Below are 26884 nucleotides of genomic sequence, written 5' to 3' on the forward strand. Positions count from 1 at the left end.
TGATCCTATCTGATAAATCAGTATTGATGTTGGAAACATTGGAGATCCTATTACGTTTCCTTCGAGCAAACCCGATGTTACTTTAACTCTGTGGAAAATTCACCGTCCAGTAAACCGTACTAGGTTCTGTTACTCAAATACTCGTCGAGCCAGCACATATTTATGAATATACTGCGTATGATGGTATCTTGGTTACCAGACGACGATATAGTGCAGAGTGAACGCCTTTAGGAATTCTTTGAAGGCACCAATATCCAGGGTATCAAAGACCAATTACAACAGTTGCGGGTCACCTTGCCTCAGGGGAGGATACAACGGCCTTATGACACCCTTCCCAACAGAATCTTTACATGCAGCCAGGCTAGAGCGGGTGCAACTCCATATTGATAAGTGAGCTCATCCTGTCAAGTTATTTGTAAATTCGACTCAATGTTGCAATCAGTGAAATAACATCACATACCATCTCACTTTCTGAAGTCTCATTTCGTATACTTCTCCCTTTTTCGGTGCTTTGTATTTTTTGTCAGGCTGTGTATACATGACTAGTACTTACTATTATTTTCTGACAGACGAGCAGCAAAGCAGAAAATCACTCGTCACTTCAGTGTTTGATAATACCAGTCGATGAGCAGCCATTCAGACCAGGAGAATTTGCCCGCAATGGTATACAGAAGCCACCACCCCAGACGTGTCCCCTTCATCACCGCATGTCATAGGATACAGAGATTATCGTGGACGAAGAAACCAGAGATCTGCATTTGGCGTTAATGCTCGTTCGAATTGCTCAGCGCAGGTAGCACGCACTTAGGACCACCGCAATTGGACACTCGAAGTACTAGCATATTCTCTTCGACTAATGAGTGGCATCGAAACCCACCTGAGGTTATGTATCCCACTTGGCAACAAGACTTTGCATGAGGTGGACCTATTTCCTTGTGGCTGACGTTCAACGATAGCTGTGCCGGTGCTCCACTTATAATGGTATGTTTCTGGTCATGAGTTCGAATTGAGGATAATATCTACTAGGTATTCAGTACAGTTATGGGGAGAAACTCACGTAGCTCAAATGGCTCTAAGCACTATGGGACTTAACATCTGAGGTCATCAGTCCCCTAGACTTAGAACTACTTAAACCTAAGGACATCACAAACATCCATGACCGAGGTAGGATTCGAACCTGCGACAGTGGCAGCAGTGCTGTTTAGCCGACCTCAGAAGTCGAATCTATGCTGCCGTTGTACATGTTAGCCCTGTTTGCTGCAATGTGTGTGAGAAGAAATTGATTACCAGTAGGATATTTGCGCATCATGAATGGTAGTCACATAGAACCAAAATGACACTTGACACTTTTATGTGAACTTGTTGTTTGCTAAAAAATGAAACATCTACCGATTCTGTAAGTTATTTCAATAAATTTCTATATCAGTCCAAATTTGTAAGTCCTGTTTGACTCACTCTATATAATTTTTTTCTGATGCAATGTTGGAGAGAATATTTTTTCATATGCTGATACAATATTAGCGATTCTATTTGATATAAATGCTTTAATACAGTTATTATTTTTTTCGTCTTTGACAACAGACTTCATATTTTACAACGGAGACAAATAATAAAATATACACTCATGTACACTAGTAATACTAGGATACCTAGCATACGAGATCTTCCTTTTTTCTTCGCCTGCTGTTAACGGTCCCAGTGTTATTAGTGTATATATTTGTATTCGTCTCCCATTTTAAAATACAAAGTCTATTCTCAACGACACGAAAAATATCTGCATTAAAAATATATCGCAAGGAACATCTAATATTATACCAGTTATATAAAAAAAATTCTCTAATATTTCTTTTAAACCGCCATGGGAAGCGTAGAAGTTGCGTGAAAAAATTTTTTATAGTCATTTGAAATGAATCTCTGTAACATACTTTCTACTCAGTAGTATCTAGTGATTAAGACATCCACCAAAGAAAAAAGTATCTCTTGTAATTCCTAGTCAATGCTACGTCAATGCTCTGTACGGAATAATTATTGTATATCTAGTGAATAAATTATCAAATACACCTAACTCTTTCTCATGATATTTTTATTTACAAAAAACCTATCTCGTATTTTGGTTAGTTCCATAGCATGCAACTTAGCTTAGTGTCAGTTGATAGTGGAGGCACTCTCATATTTTTCTTTGTGCAAGTACCCCACTGTCCGAGTTACACGGGCACTCCATCTTTATTTGAAACAAAGTAAACAGCATTCTATACAGATGATTTATTTTCTTTTTCCATTTCGGATAACGTTGTGAGGAAGGTGAACATTACGTAAGTATGCACGCATTTCTCTGCCCATATCAGGTAGCGGTGAACACTATACACTATACATGCTGTGTACAGCATCACAGCACACATCAAAGGTTTTAGTGAATACATACTCAGAAGTGTTCGCGTTAGTCAGCTATGAAAGAGCATACCAAATCTGGCCAAAAAAATCCTTATACATAATCCCACCACTCGCCATCGTCATTCATGACAGTACTAGCACACACCAAGTTCCTAACCTAATCTCATCATTGATAATTTTAACTGTTTTTGGGTTGTCACTGCCACACATTGCGTGACAGCTCACTAACACCGGGGGTGCACTTTGATCGTTGAACAGAGAAGCAACCTTTGAGAAATTTTCACGTAACTGCCACCACTCATTTGATAAAAGAATAACATTCTTGCTTTAGTGTGTTGTAGCAAGCCTAGATTTACTTTTGGAGGAGGTGAAGAGGACACAACATGCACAAAATACACTCCTGGAAAAGGAAAAAAGAACACATTGACACCGGTGTGTCAGACCCACCATACTTGCTCCGGACACTGCGAGAGGGCTCTACAAGCAATGGTCACACGCACGGCACAGCGGACACACCAGGAACCGCGGTGTTGGCCGTCGAATGGCGCTAGCTGCGCAGCATTTGTGCACCGCCGCCGTCAGTGTCAGCCAGTTTGCCGTGGCATACGGAGCTCCATCGCAGTCTTTAACACTGGTAGCATGCCGCGACAGCGTGGACGTGAACCGTATGTGCAGCTGACGGACTTTGAGCGAGGGCGTATAGTGGGCATGCGGGAGGCCGGGTGGACGTACCGCCGAATTGCTCAACACGTGGGGCGTGAGGTCTCCACAGTACATCGATGTTGTCGCCAGTGGTCGGCGGAAGGTGCACGTGCCCGTCGACCTGGGACCGGACCGCAGCGACGCACGGATGCACGCCAAGACCGTAGGATCCTACGCAGTGCCGTAGGGGACCGCACCGCCACTTCCCAGCAAATTAGGGACACTGTTGCTCCTGGGGTATCGGCGAGGACCATTCGCAACCGTCTCCATGAAGCTGGGCTACGGTCCCGCACACCGTTAGGCCGTCTTCCGCTCACGCCCCAACATCGCGCAGCCCGCCTCCAGTGGTGTCGCGACAGGCGTGAATGGAGGGACGAATGGAGACGTGTCGTTTTCAGCGATGAGAGTCGCTTCTGCTTCGGTGCCAATGATGGTCGTATGCGTGTTTGGCGCCGTGCAGATGAGCGCCACAATCAGGACTGCATACGACCGAGGCACACAGGGCCAATACCCGGCATCATGGTGTGGGGAGCGATCTCCTACACTGGCCGTACACCACTGGTGATCGTCGAGGGGACACTGAATAGTGCACGGTACATCCAAACCGTCATCGAACCCATCGTTCTACCATTCCTAGACCGGCAAGGGAACTTGCTGTTCCAACAGGACAATGCACGTCCGCATGTATCCCGTGCCACCCAACGTGCTCTAGAAGGTGTAAGTCAACTACCCTGGCCAGCAAGATCTCCGGATCTGTCCCCCATTGAGCATGTTTGGGACTGGATGAAGCGTCGTCTCCCGCGGTCTGCACGTCCAACACGAACGCTGGTCCAACTGAGGCGCCAGGTGGAAATGGCATGGCAAGCCGTTCCACAGGACTACATCCAGCATCTCTACGATCGTCTCCATGGGAGAATAGCAGCCTGCATTGCTGCGAAAGGTGGATATACACTGTACTAGTGCCGACATTGTGCATGCTCTGTTGCCTGTGTCTATGTGCCTGTGGTTCTGTCAGTGTGATCACGTGATGTATCTGACCCCAGGAATGTGTCAATAAAGTTTCCCCTTCCTGGGACAATGAATTCACGGTGTTCTTATTTCAATTTCCAGGAGTGTATTAGACCATTTTATTAAAATGTAAGCAAGCTAAAATATTTAACTTGGAACCAACCTATATCCACATGAATGAGCTATATTTGTTACTTTCGCGGACAATTTCACAAGTATCATTTGACACATAATTGATTATAAACTTACACAGTTGTGACTAATAGGTGTCTTAGGTCTCAGCCGGATCTGATCTAAGAAGGAACCCCTTGAGTCCGAGGTCGCAAGTTCAGTTTTCAGTAAGGCTCATTTAAAAGTGTGGTGTTAACTATTACGACAGGAAAAATATTAGCTTATGACTCACCAGGAGGGTGAGAGAAAATGAGTGTCTGAGAGTTGCAGAGATCAACCTTCTATCGGATGTATGAGTTACACTTCACGAAATGGAATCATTCAGGTTCAAGAAATGTTCAGAACAAATAATTAACATGTACCACGAACATCGAATAAAAAAATGGCGCGTCACAGTAATCACAAAGGTTTGTACTATCTAGATCGAAGGTGTACTCCTTGGGATCTACAAATCGTGCGGAACATTCAGCTTGGTACCCACTTTTTAAGAATGCTTGTAGAATCATATTGGTGTAATGGGGCAATGAGAATTGATGGAATGTGATGGCATGCAACCGAATGCGAAACGGTCTATCGTGAAGCTTGTCGTGAAACCGGCAATCCTTTAAGGCATAGCTGCAAATACTGCGATAATATGTTTTATAGGCATGGGAGAAACAAGCATTCAAAGGCTGAATTTATCCAGTGGTTTCAGGTGGCATGAACTGCAATATCACACACTATTCAGGAGCGATAGTTTGCTCTAAAGAATGATTCTTATACGCAGACCAGGAGTCAAGCCAAAGCAAGTTATTGTGACCAGCTATCAGCCAAAGGCAGTGTTCATACCATAGTCGTAGTTCTCTTAGGCTCATTTTCCCACTCTTGCTTGCTGTGACTTAAATATTCCCTACTGCCCTTGCAAGATCACGCACACGAAAAAGAATCGTGGGGAGCATCGCACCACCAACTTCTTGTAGCGCAGTAAATAACTTTCCAGCCAATTTACCATCCAGGTCAACAGTCGGCACAACTGTATGCGAATGTGTGAAGGCATTGTTGTGAGTTGATCTTGATACAACTTTATTGGTACCTCTAATTTCCAAGGTTCCTTTCAAATGTATTTCCTCTTCAAATCTCGGTTGGTCGGAATTGAAAACCAATTCCTTACAGAACCATCGGAAAAGTTTGTTTATCTCCTGCACAAATTTTCTAGCCGATTCCGCAGCTCGCTGTGCATCGTCAAGTTGGAGCTTTGTTTGAAATTTCGTTGTCTTCCGTCTTCCAATTCTGTAGCACTGTTTGAAGTTATGCAACCATACACTGCTTCCCTTAAACTCAGTGTAATCTACCGTTCAACTGCGCTCCATAGCGTCATGCTGTGCTCACCATTGGATACCTCCAGTCCTGCCCATGTTGCTGTTAGCAGCGAATAGTGTGGTTGCATTATAAACAATATGAGGGGCGTTGAATGTCATAAACATCACCGACCTTTCGCGACTTCGCATTCAAGGGGTTCCTTGTAAGACAATGCTGTTGTCATAGGCGATGATAACAGGGCGAGGTGAGCGGCGCTGCGCTCTGACGTAAGTAATCTTATTGCAGCAGTGGTATATGGAACCTCTTGAGGGCGTGCCTTCGCCGACGACTCTCATTCATTGTCGCGCCCGGCACCGATTGCCTTTAGCTTATGGTGACATTGTGAGGCATCAACTGTAATCCTGGACCTCATTCAGATGACACAACATTCCTCTCCCCAAAATCTTTGCACTGTCGTTGTTTAGTGCTCTGTCACGTTACGACGGCCGGGGGGTGTGGGGGGTGGGTGGCGGAAAGGGGGGGGGCGGGGAGGGGGGGTGGGGGGGGAGGGAAGCCTGAATGCGGACGTAGGTGAAGAGACATGGACTGTAACGATGGCCGACGGTAACTCCTTGTCCGCACCCGATATCCACTTTTGCGAGCTGTGCGGTCTGAGACGCCTTGCCACAGTTCGCACGGCTACCCCCACATGAGGTTCGAGTCCTTCCTCGGGCATGTGTATGCGTATGTGTGTGTGTGTGTGTGTGTGTGTGTGTGTGTGTGTGTGTGTGTGTGTCTGCGTGTGTTGTCCTTAGGGTAAGTTAGTTTAATTTAGTTTATGTTAGATTAAGTAGTGTGTAAGCCTAGGGACCGATGACTTCATCAATTTGGTCCCGTAGGAACTTACCACAAATTTTCACTTTTGCGAGTGACTGGGAAGATTGGCTGGAAAACGAGCCACAGGTTCACACATGCTGTGGGTGGACGGACAACAGGCAGTACTGTAGGGGTGTCGTGATGGCTGTCCGGGGGTGTCACCTCCACGGACATCGGCTCAGCCTGTAGGACCAGCAACGATGTAGGCGACGACGACGGCGACGACGGCGGCGGCTCGACGTCGATTTCCACTCGGGATTGCACCAACCGTGGTTAGCAGAGAGGCAGAGATGACTGCTTTTGTGGACCACACCGCAATGCTGTGTCTGCTGGCAAATATTCTGCGGCACAATTTCTCCATGTGACTTTTGAATGTTCGAAAGAAAATTTCAACTCCACCGTTAGACCGAGGGTGAAATGGATCATTAGTTACATGGTGTACGCCATTGGGAATACGAAACTGGTGAAAATCGCCTGTGTGAATTATAGTCCATTGTCCTAGACAAGGACCTCAGGAAGACCTACGAGACAAGAATAGAAGACGAAAGCAATACAATACTAGGAGTAGTGATAGAAATTTACTTTACATGTCTACGACGAACAAGCATCACGTATTCTATAATGGACCAGTGAAATCAAAGTGTATATATTGCCATGATAGAAGACAAAACTGATACAGTACTAGCAATAGTGGTGGATATCATTGGGACTAATAAAGGAAATTTACTGTATGTGTCTGCCACCAACAATCATCATGTGTTCCAGAATCGACCAGGGAAATCAATGTGCATAGGTAGGGGGACAAGCTTCGTTCTGGTGCATTTTGTTAGTGTGTGGCACATATGCACTCAGAGGCAAACCTAATGTTCTCCTTTGATTGAGAGGTATTTAACCTATTGTTCTCCTTTGATTGACAGGTCCTTAACCTATTGTTCTGCTAACAGGCTGGATCCTTTTGATTGACAGGTTCTTCACCTCCTATTCCACTGCCCCCTCCCCCTCTGCCCCAGTCCCACAGGAAACCTCCCTCCTGTGCTGCTACAGGCACACTTTCAGGACTGAGTTACTGGAGTAGCCCCTCTCAATCTTATCGATTTGATGACTACTTCATTAAACTGATAACTTAATTAACGTCTGGTAAACACCCTCCCCTCCCATCCTCCCTCCTAGAAGATGGTGAGAAGTTCAAATTTTTGTAGGGAAGGAAGGGCACTTGGGCTGCCTCCATTAACCTAAGTCATCAGACTGCCATGTCTTCCTAGGAATTGATGGGAAAAGGACTCAGCCTGTCCTGTGGTGATGGATAGGATGGACACAAGTCTTTATTTTGCATGCAGTGTTTATTTAAACAATTTGAGGCAGTAGCTCCATCCAGTGTGCTCACCATGAGGTCTGGAGTCCAACTGATCTAGTGCACAGTACTGCCATCAGAGGGTGCTGTTGTGTTTTCCGTGACGTAATCCAAGATGGAGGTCTTAGGGGGTGAGGGAATGGCGGGAAAATTACTCAGCCTGTGCTGGGCTACTGGAGAGAGGAAGGAGTGTACTTTATTTATTTTGGAACAATTTATATAGAGATGGATTTCAAGTAGTTTATTTATTACACTGATACAAAAAAAAACTCGTCCTGACATGTATGGGGTCACGCTACATAGCCTAAAGACCCGCAAACTACTCGTAAATTATCGAAATAATGCAGTACAATGATGTACAGACACGCAAACAACTCGTAAATTACCGACATAATGCAGTACACAGCATACAGACTTGCAAACTACTCGTAAACCACCGAAATAATGCAGTACACTGATATCAGACACGGAAACAACTCGAAAATTGTCACAATAATGCATGTAAAACGCTCTGCAGACACGCTTACTACTTATGAACTGTTCAAATAACGCTGTATATAGCATACAGATCTACAAACTACATCCCCCAGGCTGTGGCTAAGCCATGTCTCCACAATATCCTTTCTTTCAGGAGTGCTAGTTCTGCAAGGTTCGCAGGAGAGCTTCTGTAAAGTTTGGAAGGTAGGAGACGAGGTACTGGCAGAAGTAAAGCTGTGAGTACCGGGCGTGAGTCGTGCTTCGCTAGCTCAGTTGGTAGAGCACTTGCACGCGAAAGGCAAATGTCCCGAGTCCGAGTCTCGGTCGGGCACACAGTTTTAATCTGCCAGGAAGTTTCTATATTTTTTTTGCGCAATGCAATCTGACTTTCAAAAATCCCTACAAAAGAATGGCCCTGACTAACAATAACCTATACCTTTCATGAATCACTTACCTCTTCGTTACTCAAACTACTGCAATACAGCATGCGCCAATACTGCCAAGTCTGGAACCGCATGACCGCTACGGTCGCAGGTTCGAATCCTGCCTCGGGCATGGATGTGTGTGATGTCCTTAGGTTAGGTAGGTTTAAGTAGTTCTAAGTTCTAGGGGACTGATGACCACAGATGTTAAGTCCCATAGTGCTCAGAGCCATTTGAACCAATACTGCCAGCTGAATAAAAGATTCTAACTACTGAAGGCACTAACTGCTGATAGGCATAGTTAGCAAATGAAAGATTTTGATAGAGAACAAACAATGTATTTACCTTAATAGTGTTCAAAAGTCATAATATATATATATCAGTTCATGACATCCAGTCTTACAAATTTACTGTCTCTGATGGACACACGTCCAGATCATCTGCTCTCAAAACTCCGCCATCTCTCTCACCACGTCCACCACTGCTGGCGGCTCACCTCCAAATGCGCAATGCTGCGCGCTGTTAACAGCCAACTGCCCAACACTACAATAGCAAATTCCAACAATACAAACCAGCCACAGGCTGCACACAGCACAAGTCAGTGATTTTCATATAGAGCGCTACATGGCGTTACCAATATAAGAATCTAAACAGCCTACTTACAACTGCTCTAAGACCCACACAGAACACGCAGTTATATACAAGTCAAACACGTTCTATGTCACACAACTGATGCATGCTGACAGAACATCGGCAAAAAATGACCAAATGACCTGCGGCAACTTCTCCTTCTCTCTCTTTCTAGAATGCATCATACCTCGTTACAATTCCATCTCAGCTGACCACTCCATCCTTTCTATGTGATCCTTTAACGCAGATGCAACTCAGTTTAGAGGCAGATGGTTGTCTGTTTTTCCAGGAAAGCATGAAAGACAGCAGTCAACTCATGTGTATCACTATTACCTCAAGAGACATACAGTAGGATGCTGCCTCGATGAAAAAGATGACGGTTTCCCTGTTTCCAGATGCTTCCATGTAAACTTTTTTCTCAAATTCCTATTGCTGTTACATACTCGTTCCCAAGTACAAGAATTCTTCTGCACCAACCAGAAGACACAATAGTACATCCTCAATTTCCCAACATTTCAGTGTCTTTTCTCTCAATTTATACGTATTTCCCGCAATTCTAGCGATTTTTTTATGTCACTTCTACCCATGCGATCATGACATGATGTCTCTTCCCGTGTTCTAAAATTGCTTGTAAATGTAGTACAGCTGCCAACACTTAGCGCAAATACACTGATCAGGAGGCGTAGTATAGCACTGTAATTGATTGCATCCAGTCGCCTCCACCCCATATATTCCACATTTGCAGTGCGTTTGCTCTGTTTTCTGTATGTCTGTGAATATGAAAGTTTCGCGGATCCCATTATAATCACTAGGAACAATGCACCCTGCGCTATTCTGGGAAGCATTGGAACAGATTTTTATAGCATGACCTGTGATGTCAGTATAGCATTTAAAAACTTTCAGCTGCGTCTGCGAGGGTGAGTCGCTTGGTAATTAGGTCTTCGTTGGACTGCAGTTAGAGAGGCTTCGCGCCAGCAATGGTAAACACATGCGCGTCCAGAGGGTGACTTGGCCCTTATTTACGTAGACATGTGACACCAGTATAACACTCGAAGAATTCTAACTGTAAACCCGAAAATTACACAACTTTCACCTACTGGCGGTTTGCGTTCACTGATATGTCGCAGTTGACGATAGTTCGAAAGCGTTTTTTATGTGCACTGAGTATTTGTGCACTGCATTATTTTCGACTGTTTAAGAGTTGTGAGCCTGTTTGCAGAGCCTTTTACATGCATTATTTGGACAATTTTCGAGTTGTTTTCGTGTCTGCACATCAGTGTACTGCATTATTTCGGTGATTTACGAGTAATTTGCAAGTCTGTGTGTTGTGTACTGCATTATTTCGGTAATTTACGAGTTGTTTGCGTGTCTGTGCATCAGTGTACTGCATTATTTCGATAATTTACAAGTACTAGTAGGCTATGTAGTGTGACCCCAAACACGCCAGGGACAGTGTTTTGTATCAGTATAATAAATGAACTACATGATATCCATCTATAAATAAATTGTTCCAAAATAAATAAAGTACATTCCTTCCTCTCTCCAGTCTCTGAGTCATTTTCCCTCCATTCCCCCCCCCCTCCCCACTAGGCCGCCATCTTGGATTACATCACGGAAGGGACGATAGTGCCCTCTGGTGGTGGTACTGTGCACTAAGTCAATTGGACTCCACACCTCATGGTGAACACACTGGCTGGAGCTACTACCTCAGATTGTTTATATAAACACTGCATGTAAAATAAAGACTTGTGTCCATCCTATCCAGCTGCTCAGCACAGACTGAGTCTTCTTCCTTCCAATTCCTAGGAAGAGATGGCGGTTGGGTGACTTGGGTTAATGGAGGTAGCCCAAGTTCCCTTTTTTCCTTGCTAAAATTTGAACTTCCCACCAATTTCTGGGAGGGAGGGTGGGAGGGGAGGGGGTTTACCAGAGGGGGAGAGTTAAATTAAATGGTCAATTTAATGAAGTAATCAATCAAATTGATAAGATTGAGGGGGACTATTCCAATAACTCATACCTGAAAGTGTACTTGTAGCAGTGAGGTGGATGAGGGGGGAGGGGGAGGGGGGAACAATAGGTTAAGGACCTGTCAATCAAAAGGAAGGCTCCTTTTAGCAGAACAATAGGTTAAGGACCTGGCAATCAGAGGAGAGCAATAGGTTGAGTACCTGTCAATCAAAGGGGAACAACAGGTGAAGTACTTGTCAATCAAATGAGAATATTAGGTTAAGTACCTGTCAATCAAACTAGAACAATAGGTTTGCTCCTGAGTGCATACCTGCCCCTGGTGTAGGCAACCCATACTAACAAAATGCCCCAGAGCAAAGCTTGCCCCCCTTCTTGTATATGTTGCCATGGTCGACGAGAAAGTCGACACAGTACTAAAAGTGGGGTAAATAACATGGGTACCACAAAAGGAAATTTATAGTATGTGTCTGTATACGTTGTCAAGGTCTGTACGGACGTGGCCACTGAAAAAAGCGTTGCGGTGGAGCGGATTGATAGTCTGCTCAAAGATTGTAATAGGAGGTCATTTGATAAATTTGGGGGACCAAGCCCTGCCAAGTACAATGACGGTCGAGTTACTTTGTGTGAACGATGCCCCAATGCCCATGGTACAACAAAGAAAACACTTCCCACTAGAGGGAATGAGGAACCACACCCAGTGAATCTTCATTCTCTGTATGCAATAGCAGAACACTTGACCGCAAAGATTGTTCATGATGATACGAAACGTGGCGACGCGCCACAGAGTCGGATATCTCTTTCAAACTACGTGGCCACCTCTGGCACATGCACAGCAAAACTACCCAAAGAGCTGGGTCGGAAGCAGTATGCCTAAAATCGGGGGAAAATTTTGAATAATTTCAAAATCTTGAGTATCATCTCGATAACATGATTCCTCAGATGAATCAAACATTGTGTCAGTACCAACGAAGAACCGTGAAAACAAATCAGTGTTCGAATGTTGTGCAACTGGGCCTGTACATTTATTGATAATTAGATAATAACAGAGCCAAAAGCTGCAATTTTTGTGCTGTCTGTGGTGGAAAGGCTAGGAAGGCTTGAACAAACAATTATCTGCAATAAAATAGATCTTCTGACGGTACAAATATTGGTGGAATTTGTTAACAACATAGATAATAGGCAGTGCATCTTTTTCGAAGTGACTGCGCTTTGTTGAGAGTTTTAGAGGCAAAAGCAGTGAGATTATCAGAACCAATCCCAAAAGAAGGTGCATCCACAAGTAACACTACAGGCTTAGCTGGATCAAAATGAATCAGACAACGATGACTTAATAACACGTCCTTTAGCCTCTGAAATGTGCCCTGACATTCTTGGGACCATAAAAATGAAAAACCTTTCCAGAGCAGCCAGTTCAATAGGGTAGCAGCTTGCACAGCATTAGCAGTAAACTTAGTGTAATATGTCAGCTTCCCAATGACGACCTGTAGCTCCTTGATGTTACGGGACTCAGGCAAATCTTAAATCAGAGACAAGTGCGAATAAACAGGATGAATACTTCTTGCATTTATAACATGTCCTAAATATTCAAGTTCTTCATGGAAGAAAGAGAGCTTTTCCCCGTTACACTTTATGCCAGCCACAGAAAGCATGTTAAACAAACTCTCCAAATTTGGCAAATGATCAACAGTTGTACGAGCCGTGACAACAACATCATCCAGATAGTTTGTACATTAAATGACCTTGGCTTTTAATTGGCCCTGAAAACGTTGAAAAATAGCAGGAGCTGAAGCACTTCCGAATGGTAGTGTTTGAAAATGGAACAATACCACATGCGTGATGATCACAAAATGTTGGACTGCTCGTCCAGCGGTAACTGATGCCTCACGTAAATCACTCTTGGTAAAGAATCTGCTCTGTCCCAGTCTGCCGATTAGTTCCTTCGGTCGTGAGAGAGGAAATAAATCCACAACAGTTTCTGGGCTTACCATGGCTTCGAAATCAGCACACAGACATATATTTCCTGATGGATTTTTAATATGAGGATGCCCACTGACTTGCACAAATAGGTTGTATGACCCCATAGTGTTTCGATAGTTGCAGTTCTTGAGTAACCTGCTCATGTAATACATGGGGGACAAGCCTAGCACTAGACGAGGGTGAGTCAAATGAAAACCTTAAATAGTTTTTTAAATATTATTTATTGTGCAGAAGTGGTACAAAGCCGATCACTTTACAATATAATCTCCCCCACGCTCAATGCAAGTCCTCCAGCGCTTACAAAGTGCATAAATTCCTTTAGAAAATAATTCTTTTGGTAGTCTGCACAACCACTCATACACTGCGTGACGTACCTCTTCATCGGAACGGAACTCCTTTCCTCCCATTGTGTCTTTGAGTGGTCCTTTGGTTTTGGTGATGAGGAATGGCGCCATTCCTTGCTCGCTCTCTTCGTTTCCTGTTGGTGGAAGTGAACCCAGGTTTCGTTCCCAGTAACGATTCTTGGAAGGAGGCCATCACCTTCTCGTTCAAAGCGCTGAAGAAGTTCTTCACAAGCATCAACGCGTCGTTCTCTCATTTCAGGAGTCAGCTGCAGTGGCACCCATCTTGCAGACACTTTGTGAAACTGGAGCACATCATGCACAATGTGGTGTACTGACCCATGAGTAATCTGTAAACATGCTGCAATGTCATTCAGTGTCACTCGGCGGTTTTCCTTCACTATGGCTTCAATTGCTGCAATGTTCTGTGGAGTCACAACTCGTTGTGCCTGACCTGGACGAGGAGCATCTTCAAAAATGGTTCAAATGGCTCAGAGCACTATGGGACTTAACTGTTGTGGTCATCAGTCCCCTATAACTTAGAACTGCTTAAACGTAACTAACCTAAGGACATCACACACATCCATGCCCGAGGCAGGATTCGAACCTGCGACCGTAGCGGTCGCGCGGTTCCAGACTGTAGCGCCTAGAACCGCTCGGCCACTCCGGCAGGCGAGGAGCATCTTCCACTGAAGTCACACCATTTGCGAACTTCCTACTCCATTTGTAGACTTGCTGCTGTGACAGACATGCATCACCGTACAGAACCTACATTCGTCGATGAATTTCAATAGGTTTCACACCTTCACTACGCAAAAACCGAATAGCAGAACGCTGTTCTTCCCTGGTGCAAGTCGCAAATGGGGCAGCCATCTTTATACTGATACTGCGACAGTATGTGTGCATCTGCACTATGCTGCCATCTAGAGGCCATTCTGACGCTGTTTGCAGCACGCTTACCATATTACAGGATAACGGCACGAAATTTCGATTTGTTATTACAAATTTAGGTTTTTATTTGAGTCACCCTCGTGTAATCATGTTTATGCATTGGCTTTAACAGTAATATGCTCCTCAAAATAGTTATCCCTTCCTAATCCCGAATCAAAAAGTTCACTGTACTTATTGCACAATATTAGTATGAGGCTGTGAAAATCTTGTTTGTAACACATTGTCCAAAATGGGGGACAATTCAAGAATCTTTTGCAAATTGAGAGATCATCATGCCACTTTTTTAATTACAGGCCACATGTCCCGTGTATACACGTTATGTGTCTTTAATGCAGTGATTTCCATTGCCTTCTGCATCCTCATACCTTTGATCATTGTTGATTCTCCCGCCTTTAGGGGCAGTTTCCCACCCCACGGACAAGAGAGTGCCCTGAACCTATGTCCACTCCTCCGCCCCCTGTGAGAAGGCTGTTGACAGAATGAGGGTGACTTCTTATACCGGAAGTCTTCAGCCGCCAGTGCTGATTATTAATCAAAATTTATACAGTGGCGGGTTTGAAACTCGGTTCCGCGAACGTTTCGATTACCAATCATAGACGCTATCCCTAGTTCACGGTTGCATCTCAACAAAAAAGAAGCAATGATGGAAATAAACGAAAGGTTCAGAAGTGAGATAAAAATTCAAGGTGAAAGGATATCAATGATACGATTCGCTGATGACATTGCTATCCTGAGTGAAATTGAAGAAGAATTACGTGATCTGCTGAATGGCATGAACAGTGTAATGAGTACGGAATATGGATTGAGAGTAATTCGAAGACAGACGATAATAATGAGAAGAGCAGAAATGAGAACAGCGAGAAACTTAATATCAGGACTGATGGTAACGAAGTAGATGAAGTTAAGGAATTCTGGTATTTGGACAGCAAAGTAATCAATGACGCACGGAGCAAGGAGGACATCAAAAGCACACTAACACTGGCAAAACGGCATTTCTGGCCAAGAGAAGTCTGCTAGCATCAAATATAGGCCTCAATTTGAGGAAGACATTTCTGGAAATGTACGTTTGTAGCACAGCATTGTTTGGTAGTGAAAAATGGATTGTAGAGCAACCGGAACAGAAGAGAATCGAAACATTTGAGGTGTGGTGCTATAGACGAATTCTGAAAATTAGGTGGACTGTTAAGGTAAGGATCGGGTGGTTCTGCTCTGGAAATGTACGTTTGTAGCACAGCATTGTTTGGTAGTGAAAAATGGATTGTGGAACAACCGGAACAGAAGAGAATCGAAACATTTGAGGTGTGGTGCTACAGACGAATTCTGAAAATTAGGTGAACTGATAAGGTAAGGATCAGGTGGTTCTGTACAGAATCGGAGAAGAAAGGAATATATGGAGAACACTGACAAGGAGAAGGGACAGGATGACAGGACATTTTTAAGGCATCAGAAAATGACTTCCATGGTACTGGAGGGAGGTAGAGAGGGAAAAAATTGTAGAGGAACATAGAGCAAATAATTGAAGATGTAGGTTGCAAGTGCTACTCTGAGATGAGGAGGTTGACACAGGAGACTGATGATTCAAAAAAAAAAAAAAATTCTTGTATGCACAAGTTGAACAAATGATACAAGTCTATACGAAAAACGTTTGCTCTGTGTCTAGAACGTTGTACTAGAAATGAAACACTTTTGGTAACGCCGGTAAAAATTTCTGGCAAGCTACACATGCCATATAGTGGTATTATATGTCTGTTATATGCAGACAGTACAGAAGTGGGCTTCTGTAGCTGTGGGATACCAGTCATTTCATAGGTGTCTTTACTGGTTAGGAAATCAGATGCACCTGCGTCTAATTAATATTTAATTGTCCTTTGAGCCACACTCTTAATTGGACAAAAGGTTTGTTCTTCTGTCAGAAGGTTTCCGTGAAGTGAAAAAGTGAGCTTTTGTTGACACCAGCTGTAATGGTTGAGCTGCCACAACATTGCCTTCCTAAAAACTACAATGAAGCCATGCATTTGATCGGTGTCTGCCATAGTTGCCGTGTAGACAAACTGTCTGGATATGAGCTTGCTTACCACACTTGAAACACTTTATGTCATGATAAGTGCAAGCTTTTCTATACTGCTTTGATAAACAGTGAGGATGAGAGAGGACGAGTCACTCTCTCATATTCAAGGCTACTCTTAAGGTCGTTATTACACCCTAGACGTCATTCTTTATGAGATGACACGAAGTTATCAACGTGAGCAGGCACTGATGGGAGCATGTACGTTGTTATTGCTTGCAGGACCTTTATGGTGGCACTCCTTCTAATAGTATGTTCTGGAGTTGAGAATAAGCAGACAGTTTGTTTATTTAAAAGTAAATCTCGCAGTGGACATTTGGGGCTTGGAAACCACATGCAGCTATCAGGGAGAGGAACATCTTGAAGCACTTACTGGGGTCAGAATGCTGGTCCCAAGAATTTCACGCATTGATGGGCAGACGATGCTTTCCGTTGAAGAGGAGGAAAAACTGCCCACCTGGATATACGTACCTGTTAAGCGCTTCTGGCCACACCAGGGACATTGATGAGGGAGAGAAGTAGCTCACCCGGCCATGGCGTTTCGACTGTGTCACAAACCTTCGACCCGTCCAGATAATGATCTCTGTGGTGAATGTGTTGTTCACTTTAGGCCTAAACAGAAACTCAAAACATGCTGCCTAAAGCGGCCATGGGAAAAACAATACGGGAGCATAATTTCTTCTCCTCCATGCACGGGAATTTACAAGTCAGGGAATGGCTGCTTTCCCAGCACGGAAAAGAATATTGCTAACTTTGGTTAGGATTGACTGAAGGGTAGAGCAGAGGGGAGACATGGAATTTGTAAGGGAGTCTTGTGATTGGCGCAAAAACCTTGTGGGGTGCGGTCGTGTGGGTGCTTTTTTCGACTTTACCGAGGTTTGATGGAAAGGGAGGAGCAGACAAACTTGATCTTCTGACTCGGACTCCAGTCTGGAGAGCTGTTTCTGGTCTTGACTTTCTTGTTATGAGTGGGTTGCTCCTTGAACGCTCATACTCAGCATGACTTCACACTGGTACTAATCTTGACTGGGGAACCTGTGGTGAAGTCTTAGCTGTACCGACAGTTTATACCTCAGTAATTTGGACAACTCACTGTGTTGAGGGAAATCTTATTCATATGAGGTCTGCCGCCTTGACATTTAATTTCCTTGTCCACAGTGGCCGAGCGGTTCTAGGCGTTTCAGTCCGGAACCGCGCTGCTGCTACGGTCGCAGGTTCGAATCCTGCCCCAGGCATGGATGTGTGTGATGTCCGTAGGTTAGATAGGTTTAAGTAATTCTACGTGTAGGGGACTGATGACCTCAGATGTTAAGTCCCATAGTGCTGAGAGCTATTTGAACCATTTTTGAACCTTGTACACACTGCTGTACGAGTGATTCAAATTCGTCAGTGGTATGACCGGTGAACGGGAATGTCACATGCTGGAATCTGCCGAGGTTTCAGGGCTCCATCAGAGAATAATTGCAACCCATCTAACAGATCGCAAGTCCACGACTCTGCATATTTCATGCCCATGATAATGAATCACAGGCACCACACGTCGCTAATCTGCAGGTGCGTGCAGCACGACCGTCACCTAAGACAGTGTGATGCATTGAGAAAGAGGTATAGTGTTGCTGCTCCAGCCTGTTACGACAAACATAATCACAGTGTCGCCACTCGTTCTAAGCTGCACCAATGCAGTATAACTTCTGCGCAGACCTAATCCATCAAAGAGTATTCAGCATTAGATAATTAATGATTGCGTTATTCATGTTTTGAGACAGAGTAAACATATTAAACTGATAAACCTTAGTCTTTGCCAACTAGTTATTTGTCAGCTAGCTTAACTTGTGTTGTTTGTCCCATTTTGTGATCAATAAACTTTTGCCACGATTTTTTATAAAATATTAATCCCAAGTTGATGTATTAATCTCCCATCAGCATTTGACTACAACAATTACAGGGCCACCATTTCATTAAATTATTTCAGCATACAAGTTTTCTTTAAGATTCTGGTAAAAGTGATAACCTCCAATGCAGGCTAGCAACAACAACCATTGTCAAAGGGCGGAATCAATTTAGCAGATGCATGGCCACGTAGGAAATTGGAGGCTTACATGTTAAAGTGACTGCCCTCAGGTCGTCAAGTTATAGTCTGCTGCAGTCTTTCAATCAAACCGCAAGACCAGTTTAGTCTTCAATTTGGTGACGCTACCAGGATCCTGAATAGATGGCACGTTCTGTCACCATCAGATGAGATTTCCGCTACAAGGTTTCTGTTTTGCCATGTTGAAATTCAGTTGTTGCACTGAGGTGAATTAGTTTTGCGTACCCATAATAATTACTGGCACTAAATACATTGATGATTAGCAAATTTGTGTGTGTTTTATGTTTGTATTTTCATTTATTTGTTGTTGTGATTTCTGAGTCACTTGCTGATTGTTCGTGGCTGAGAACGGTTTTGTGTTAACGTGTGTGATAATAGATTATTTGAGGCTCATCTATGTTATTGTAGATTAGGGTTGTTTTTATTTGATATTCGTTGTCAGTGATTTAGAATTAGTGGATCGCTACAGCGAATTTCAGAGTAGAATTTGTAAGGGGTCCGTAGGCCCTTACTATAAGTTTGCACTCAGCACAGGTCGAGGGGGCAAACAATCGATAGTGTCGGGTTGCGAGAGCGAGTGTGAGTTGAGTCCAGTTCCCAGGTTGCGGGCCGAGCCGTGTGGAGGCTTGTTGCTATATTCCAAGGTTTTGAGAGTTGTTATGTTCGATATTCATACGTATTGTATCAATTTGGGACTAACTGAAAATACTGCAGGTACTGTCTGATTAGTTTCATGATAATTAGGAGTGTTTTGGGTTGCTAGAAGTTATTTTATATTACTTGCCTGTGCATTAAAAATAAACCAAACACGTCTACTGAAGATAAGCAGGTTTGTGAGGCAGTAGTTGAAAGGAAAGGGAGAGGACAGGAAGAGAGAGATGATTCAGGAATCAGTGATTATGGATTGTCATTAGATAGCCCATCAGCACATTTAACTAGTTATCCCGAGACACCGGGACAAACGACGAGAGATAAGCCAATTTCAGAGGACGCAGATAAACGGTCGATGTTAGCAGAGTTGCTAAAGAGGAACAAATCAATACAGGAGGGTTTACAAAAATTTAGAGAAGAGGAAGAAATATTCCACAAATCAATACAGGAAAATTTACGAGGTTTCAGAGAATCATTAGAGAAGAGTTTTCAAGAAACAAGAGAAAGGAGAGAAATATTCCACAAATCACTAAAGGAACATTTACAAGAAACTATAGCACAAGAGATCAAAACATCGTACATGAAGATGGAATGTAATCTGAAGAAGGAGATGCAGGAGTTACCAGAACGACTGAAGATGAACATCGACGAGAGAGAGAGTAAGCTACAGAAGAATATAGACCAAGTCCAGGGAGACGTGGAGGAGATGGAAGGAAAGTTAACAGAAAAGATAGAAGACGATATTGAAGAAACTAAAGCCGAATTGAGAGAAAGGATCACCGAGGTGACGCAGATGCAGAAACAATGCAACGATGCGGTTAAGGGGATAGGAGATAGGCAAAACCAATTGCCTGTCAATCTGAGAAATGCTATAGCCGTGCAGCGAGAAGAGGATAACCAGAGGGTTGCAATGGAAGGTGAAGCCTTCACTTGGGGAGTCAAGAAGAAGGAAGGGACTACTAGTTATGATCAATTTGAAGGAGAATTCTTGAAGAAATACTGGTCCAAAAGTCATCAGTGTGCAGCACTTGAGGACCTACTACACTGCAAGTCACTTAGTACATGGAGAGGAACGTTGAGAGAGTTTGCTGAACATTTGTGGGAATTGAACGAGACCTTGGAACAACCCCTGAGTGATGACGTAATGATATCTGCGATAAAAAGAAGAATGAGCCGGAAAATGCAAGAAACTGTATCCGGGAGCCTAATTAAAGATAGGGATCTGTTCGATCACAGGAACACAATCAAGCTAATGATCAAAACCGAGAGGGAAGTAATGACCCAAGGAATCATTTTAATCATTCGTCTGATTATAGAGGAAGAGGTGGAGGGACCGGAAAACTGAATGACACTCCAGGTGAGGTCCGGTCAAGAGTGCGAGCTACAAGGACCCGAACAAACCTACTAAGATATATTTAGGACATTTAGTTGTTAAACGGACATTTGAAAAAGGGAAATGTTTATTTACATTGTGTTTTCTGATGTATTATAATTAGAATTGCATATTTCATATTGACGATTACCTGAGAATGGGTATAAAACCTGTAACAACTAATTTGTAGTATAATAATTCATATGTCATGTGTTCAAGTAATAATTTTTGATTGTATGTTGTGTGTTTCATTCAATATTGGACTATAGAGGACTATTGCTGTTTGATATAAAAATTGTAATTTGGACAATGCCATGTTTATGAGATATAACAACCTTTTGTAGAATATTATTGTGGAGGCAGCCCACTACCGGAGTCGAGGGATTATTTGGTGAATTGTAATTTCATCAATTATTTACACTATGTGTTTTGTTCAGATGTAGCAATGTGTAATTCCCTTGCCGATTCTTTTACGCCAGTGGCTCCAAAGAAGTTTTCGAGGGCGGGGATGTAAGGGGTCCGTAGGCCCTTACTATAAGTTTGCACTCGGCACAGGTCGAGGGGGCAAACAATCGATAGTGTCGGGTTGCGAGAGCGAGTGTGAGTTGAGTCCATTTCCCAGGTTGCGGGCCGAGCCGTGTGGAGGCTTGTTGCTATATTCCAAGGCTGTACCGGCAAAGGGGGTGGCCATCGCCGCTGTTTAACCCCTTTGTGTTAGAATAATCCGGGAAAGTGAAAAAGTATAATTACGAGAGTTATCAGTGATATTTCTGTGCCGATATTTGTGGTTTCGCGTCTACCGCGCCGGCATCATTTGGATTGCAGTGTTGGATTGCAGTGTTGGATTGCAGTGATTGTATTTAGCGTGTGACGACTATGAATAACGAAGAAGCCTGTGCTGAGATTAGCCGTTATTAACTATGTATGACGAAGGTAGTGGCTGTCTCCTCCTTTTTCTTGTGTTTTTGAGATGAATATAGGTTCTTGACCAGTGAAGCTGTGTTGTTGTTCTTCTTGTTACCAGACATTTCATTATTACAGTATTGAGAAGGACAAAATGGAATGTAACAACTCCGTAGCAGTCAAATCCGATTGCCAGCCCCATTAGGTACATAGTCACATTAATTAATATTCATTTGGGCTGCTATTCAGATCCCGATCGAGCGGGATACATAAATCGGAGGTGTTACAAATTGTGTGGCACTTCGATGAGGAGCAATTGATAGCTCTCGGGAGTAGGAACCTGAATTTATGCAAGGCACATTTGCTCTAAAGTAGTGAGATTATTCGAATCTCGTCACAAATGGATCAATGTCAGACCATTTACTAGAATTAGGATATGTTAACGAAATAGAAAACGCGAGAGACAGGAACAGAAACAATGATCGCAATTGGTAAGGCTCGTCAGGAAGGAACGACAACAGACGAAATGGGGAAAAATTATCGGTCAAAAGGAAACAACAACTCGAAGTATAGAGGAAATAACCATCCAACGTGGGAGAACAGGGGTAGAAGAGGCAATTACAACAATAATTAAAACGAACGGAAAAACGGGAACTGGAGAGTACAAGGAAATCCAAACCAGTTCCAGCGGACTGGGAGAAAAGTCAATGTGGTAAGATAACCGACAAGGTCTTAATATCCAGATTATAGGGGAAACTGAGCAGAAGTCCATATAGAAATGACGATCATCAGATGCACACACAGCTCTAAACAAGGCCGAAGGAACTATCGGAACGAGCAACATCAACATGTTAATATACACTGAAGCGCCAAAGAAACTGGTATACGCATGCGTATTTAAATACGGATATATGTTAACAGGAAGAATACGGCGCAGCAGTCGGCAACACCTATATAAGACTACAAGTGTCTGGCGCAGTTGTTAGATCGGTTACTGCTGCTAAAATGGCAGGTTATCAAGATTTAAGTGAGTTTGAACCTGGTGTTATAGTCGGCGCACGAGCGATGGGACACAGCATCTCCGAAGTAGCGATGGAGTGGGCATTTTCCCGTACGACCATTACACAAGAGTACCGTCAATGTCAGGAATCTGGTAAAACATCAAATCTCCGACGTCGCTGTGGCCCGAAAAAGATCCTGCAAGAACGAGACCAACGACGACTAAAGAGAATCGTTCAACGTGACAGAAGTGCACCCTTCCGCAAACTGCAGCAGATGTCAATGGTGGGCCATCAACAAGTGTCAACGTGCGAACCATTCAACGAAACATCATCAATGTGGGGTTTCGGACCCGAAGGCCCACTCATGTACCCTTGATGACTGCACGACACCAAACTTTATGACTCTCCTGGGACCGTCAACACCGACATTGGACTGTTGATGACTGGAAACATGTTGCCTGGCCGAACGATTCTCGTTTTAAATTGTATCGAGAGGATGGACTTGTACCGGTATGAAGTCAACCATGAATCCATGGACCCTGCATGTCAGCAGGTGGTGGAGGCTTTGTAATGGTGTGGGGGGTGTGCAGTTTGGGGTGATATGGGACCTCTGTAATGTCTAGATACGACTCTGACAGGTGACACGTACGTAAGCGTCCTGTCTGATCACTTGCATCCATTCATGTTCATTGTTCATTCCGACGGACTTGGGCAATTCCAGCGGGACAATGCGACACCCCACACGTCCAGAATTGCTACAGAGTGGCTCCAGGAACACTCTTCTGAGTTTAATCACTTCCGCTGGCTACCAAACTTCCCAGCCATTAACATTATTGAGCATATCTGGGATGCCTTAGAACGTGCTGTTCAGAAGAGATCTCCACCCGCAGGATAAGCAAATTCTAGGTGATATTGTAGCGTAGTAGATTACCGTTTATTGAATTTCTGTAATTAATGTATCTGGAATTGTCATTTATTATCTTATAGTAACACTCCTCATATAAACACAACTTTTTGTTGCACGCTAACCCATGCATGCTGACTTAACTATGCGCTGAGTCCAACGAGCATTTTACCTATGTGATAAATGGCCATGATGTCTTTGGACCCATTTTCATTGTCCAGATCCTAGGAGAACAAGAATGTTGGTCAAGAAACGATCGCATTACGAACATGTAATTCTGCTGTATAATTCATGTATTAGTATCTTCTATAATATTAATATGGTCTGTCAGATAAATTCTGTCCTTTTCCGCGATATCTTACGCATTGCCCAAGAGGCGAGTGTACGTTACTTTCCGCTGTTTAGCGATGACGAGATTGCGGCCATGCCACTTCGCACGTTTCTCTCGATTTCGGATGTGTTATGAGTGGTATTAGCTGCCCACGCATTAGATGCATGGAGACGTTAATTCTACTGGGATTCTGGGCCTTCGCCAGTCGTGCGATGAAATCTTTCTCGAGGTCTTTGTATTTTGCTGATGCCATGAGAGTGCTGCAAGCAAACTGTAGTATGAGGCATGAGCACATACAGTGCGAGTCACGGTGCTGTGGCGTACCTCAGGCTTAGAAAAAGGAAGGCAGTAGTAAGAAGGTGACCATTGGTGAGAATGAGGATCAACCTACATCGGAGAACTAATTTACCTCTTTGTGTTTTATTACAGCGAAGATTCAACACGAGAAAGACTGGAGGCATTATTGTAACATGTAAAGCAACACATAAATGGGTACTACAGTAATGACATTTGTAAGTTTCAGATGCGCAAATGCAGGAGCAGTTGTTATGAGACAGAACATCTGTGCAGACGAATGGGAGCATGGTTTCAGACCACTACGGCATTGGGTAACAACAAATACTACGGACAGGAGGAGTGTATGTAGCATAGTCATAATTTAAGAGCAGAGAGGGCTTAGAGGTAAAGCTGACAGGTGTGGGTAAAGAAAGTACGTTAATAGTAAATGGAATGAGCATGTTGGGTGAACAGTGGATGCAGTGTGGGGTACGCATGACGGGAATTGGTACTAACACAACTCTCACACACAGACCACAGACACTTCTCACCATTTCTTAAGACAATTGTAACCGTTAAGAACGTCATGTTTAGTCAATACAGTAACACATATTTCTTCTTTTAATTTTTATTACAATCACTCAGATAATCATGTATGCTTTCATACTGTATTAATTCAAAAAATTTATTTTTTGTTGTTGTTCTTTCCATAGGAAGCTATTTGTAAAAAATCTATGTAAAATATTGTCACTAAAGCATACTATGAGGACTGTGCGGATCTTGGGAGCTGTGAAGCCTGCTATTGATGCATCCCATATGGCGTCTTTAGGCAAGACCCTGCAGCTGGCGATGCCATCCATGTGGCAGCTTGAAGGAGAACACCCGCGGCGTGGGTGGCCCAGAGACCTGCCAAGTGTAGGTCTGGTCGGCAGCGCTCAATGAATGCCAGAACAGTTGGGGGCCGGCCAGCTGCCTTTGCAGCCTAACTAGAATAAAAGCAAAGGGTGAATTGCTCCACACTTCGTGGCAACCATAAACCAGCCTATCCCAGGTGGTTATGAATGGAGGCGACCTGCCAGACAAGGGCGGCCCGCTGTTGATGAAATTTCACTCCTTCGACAGCCTGGCGGACGACCTGTCCCGGGTAACTTACAGCTGACAGCAACCACTCACCGAGCTGTTGTGAATGGGACACGCTGGACGGAAGGCTCGTCCCTGACGTCACGCCGCGCCCTCAAAGGTCCTGCAGACAAGGTGGCGCCACAACAAGGCCTGGATTGTCCATCCACAGACGGTATGCAGAGTTAGATGTCCACAATCCGGACGGGTTGCTCGTGCAGTCGTGCTCCATGCGACAGATGGGCACTGGCGACCGTGGAGACATCACCCACTACCGACTGGCACATTGAGAGACAAGCTACTGGGTCGAGAGACAAGGCAGGGGCAGAGACATCACTTCCTGAATTTGAGATGTTGGGTGCCATCCATCAATATTGATGTCTCATTTCCTTCCACCAGATGTCATGCACATCAAACCTGGCAGAATGCTAGACTGGCAATTGCTGCCAAGTCGAAAAGATGCCAACAGTCCAGATGCCGTACTGACGCTACCATAAACAAGATGGGGGACCAGAGCCATCTGCTGCTGCTCCTACATCACGTACGGAGTGAAGGGCAGCCCTCACTCTGGGGCAACCTCGCTGCACCTTGAGGCTCCAGCTAGTCCAGAAACCATTTTTGTGTGTGTTTAGTGCCATGTTCTATCTGTGTGACTTTGTAAATGTAAATTCTCTCCACAGGGACCCTTGTAGAGAGAACGACAGGATGTTTTGTAACTCTTATTGTCATGTAATTCTATATATTTTCTTGTGAAACTGCTTCAATTTCTGAGGCATAGGACGGATCAAAATCCACGGAATTGTAGTATGATTCGGAACATTAGTCGTCTCTGACCTCAGAAATTGCATGAGTGAGCAAAAATACTGATGCAAGATCTTTTTAACTGCTTAGTTACAGTTTATCTGAAGGCTGTGGTGTAGCAACGACCCTAGGGTCCACATAAATCATACTACACTCAGCAGTGTTCATATTTTCTGCTTGTAGGCATGCAGCTTTGTGTGTGTGAGTCACCCCTGTCCTGAATGACGTGAAGTTATGATGCTTTTTTCGCTCTCGGTTGTCAAAGTTGCCTCCAACACTTATGTTATCATTGTGAGATCTCAATCCTATTAGATGATTTCCTCTTTTCCATGTCACACTATGACATTTTGAAGTGAACCATTATACATGACGAAATCATCTGTAGGTAGGAGTGCAGTTAGGCAGGACGAGTACCCTCTCACTTATTTTTATACTCAAGGCTACCCTGTAAAGTTGTTATTACACCCTAGACATAATTTTTGTGAGACGATCTGAACTTATCAACATCAGCAGGCACTGGTGGGAGCATATACATTGTTAATGCATGTAGGATCTTTATGCTGGCTCTCCTTCTAATAGTATTTTCTGGAGTGTAGAACAAGCAGCCAGTTTGGGTATTTAACAGTAAATCTCGCAGTGGACGTTTGAGGTTTGGGAGCCACATGCAGCTATTAGGGAGAGGAACATCTCGAAGCACTTACTGGGGACAGAACGCTAGTCCGAAGAATTTCTCTCACCGGTGCGCAGACAACGCTTTCGGCCGAAGAGGCAGAAAAACTACCTACCTGGATGTACCTGTTAGGCGCCTCTGGCCACAGCAGGGGCAGGG

At 43.9% G+C, this 26884-nt stretch overlaps 1 protein-coding gene across 1 annotated transcript in view; it reads right to left on the bottom strand.

The window, feature by feature from the left end:
• The window catches only part of LOC124722319 (small conductance calcium-activated potassium channel protein 1-like), a 47930-nt gene extending 22935 nt beyond the window's left edge, over nt 1-24995 (bottom strand). The window contains exon 1 of the mRNA XM_047247497.1: nt 24897-24995. Within this exon, the coding sequence (XP_047103453.1) occupies nt 24897-24995 (99 nt within the window). The remainder of the gene's footprint in view (nt 1-24896) is intronic.
• Between the last annotated feature and the right edge of the window lie 1889 nt (nt 24996-26884).

The sequence above is a fragment of the Schistocerca piceifrons genome, chromosome X, assembly GCF_021461385.2.
Source record: "Schistocerca piceifrons isolate TAMUIC-IGC-003096 chromosome X, iqSchPice1.1, whole genome shotgun sequence".
NCBI classification, from domain to species: Eukaryota; Metazoa; Arthropoda; class Insecta; order Orthoptera; family Acrididae; genus Schistocerca; species Schistocerca piceifrons.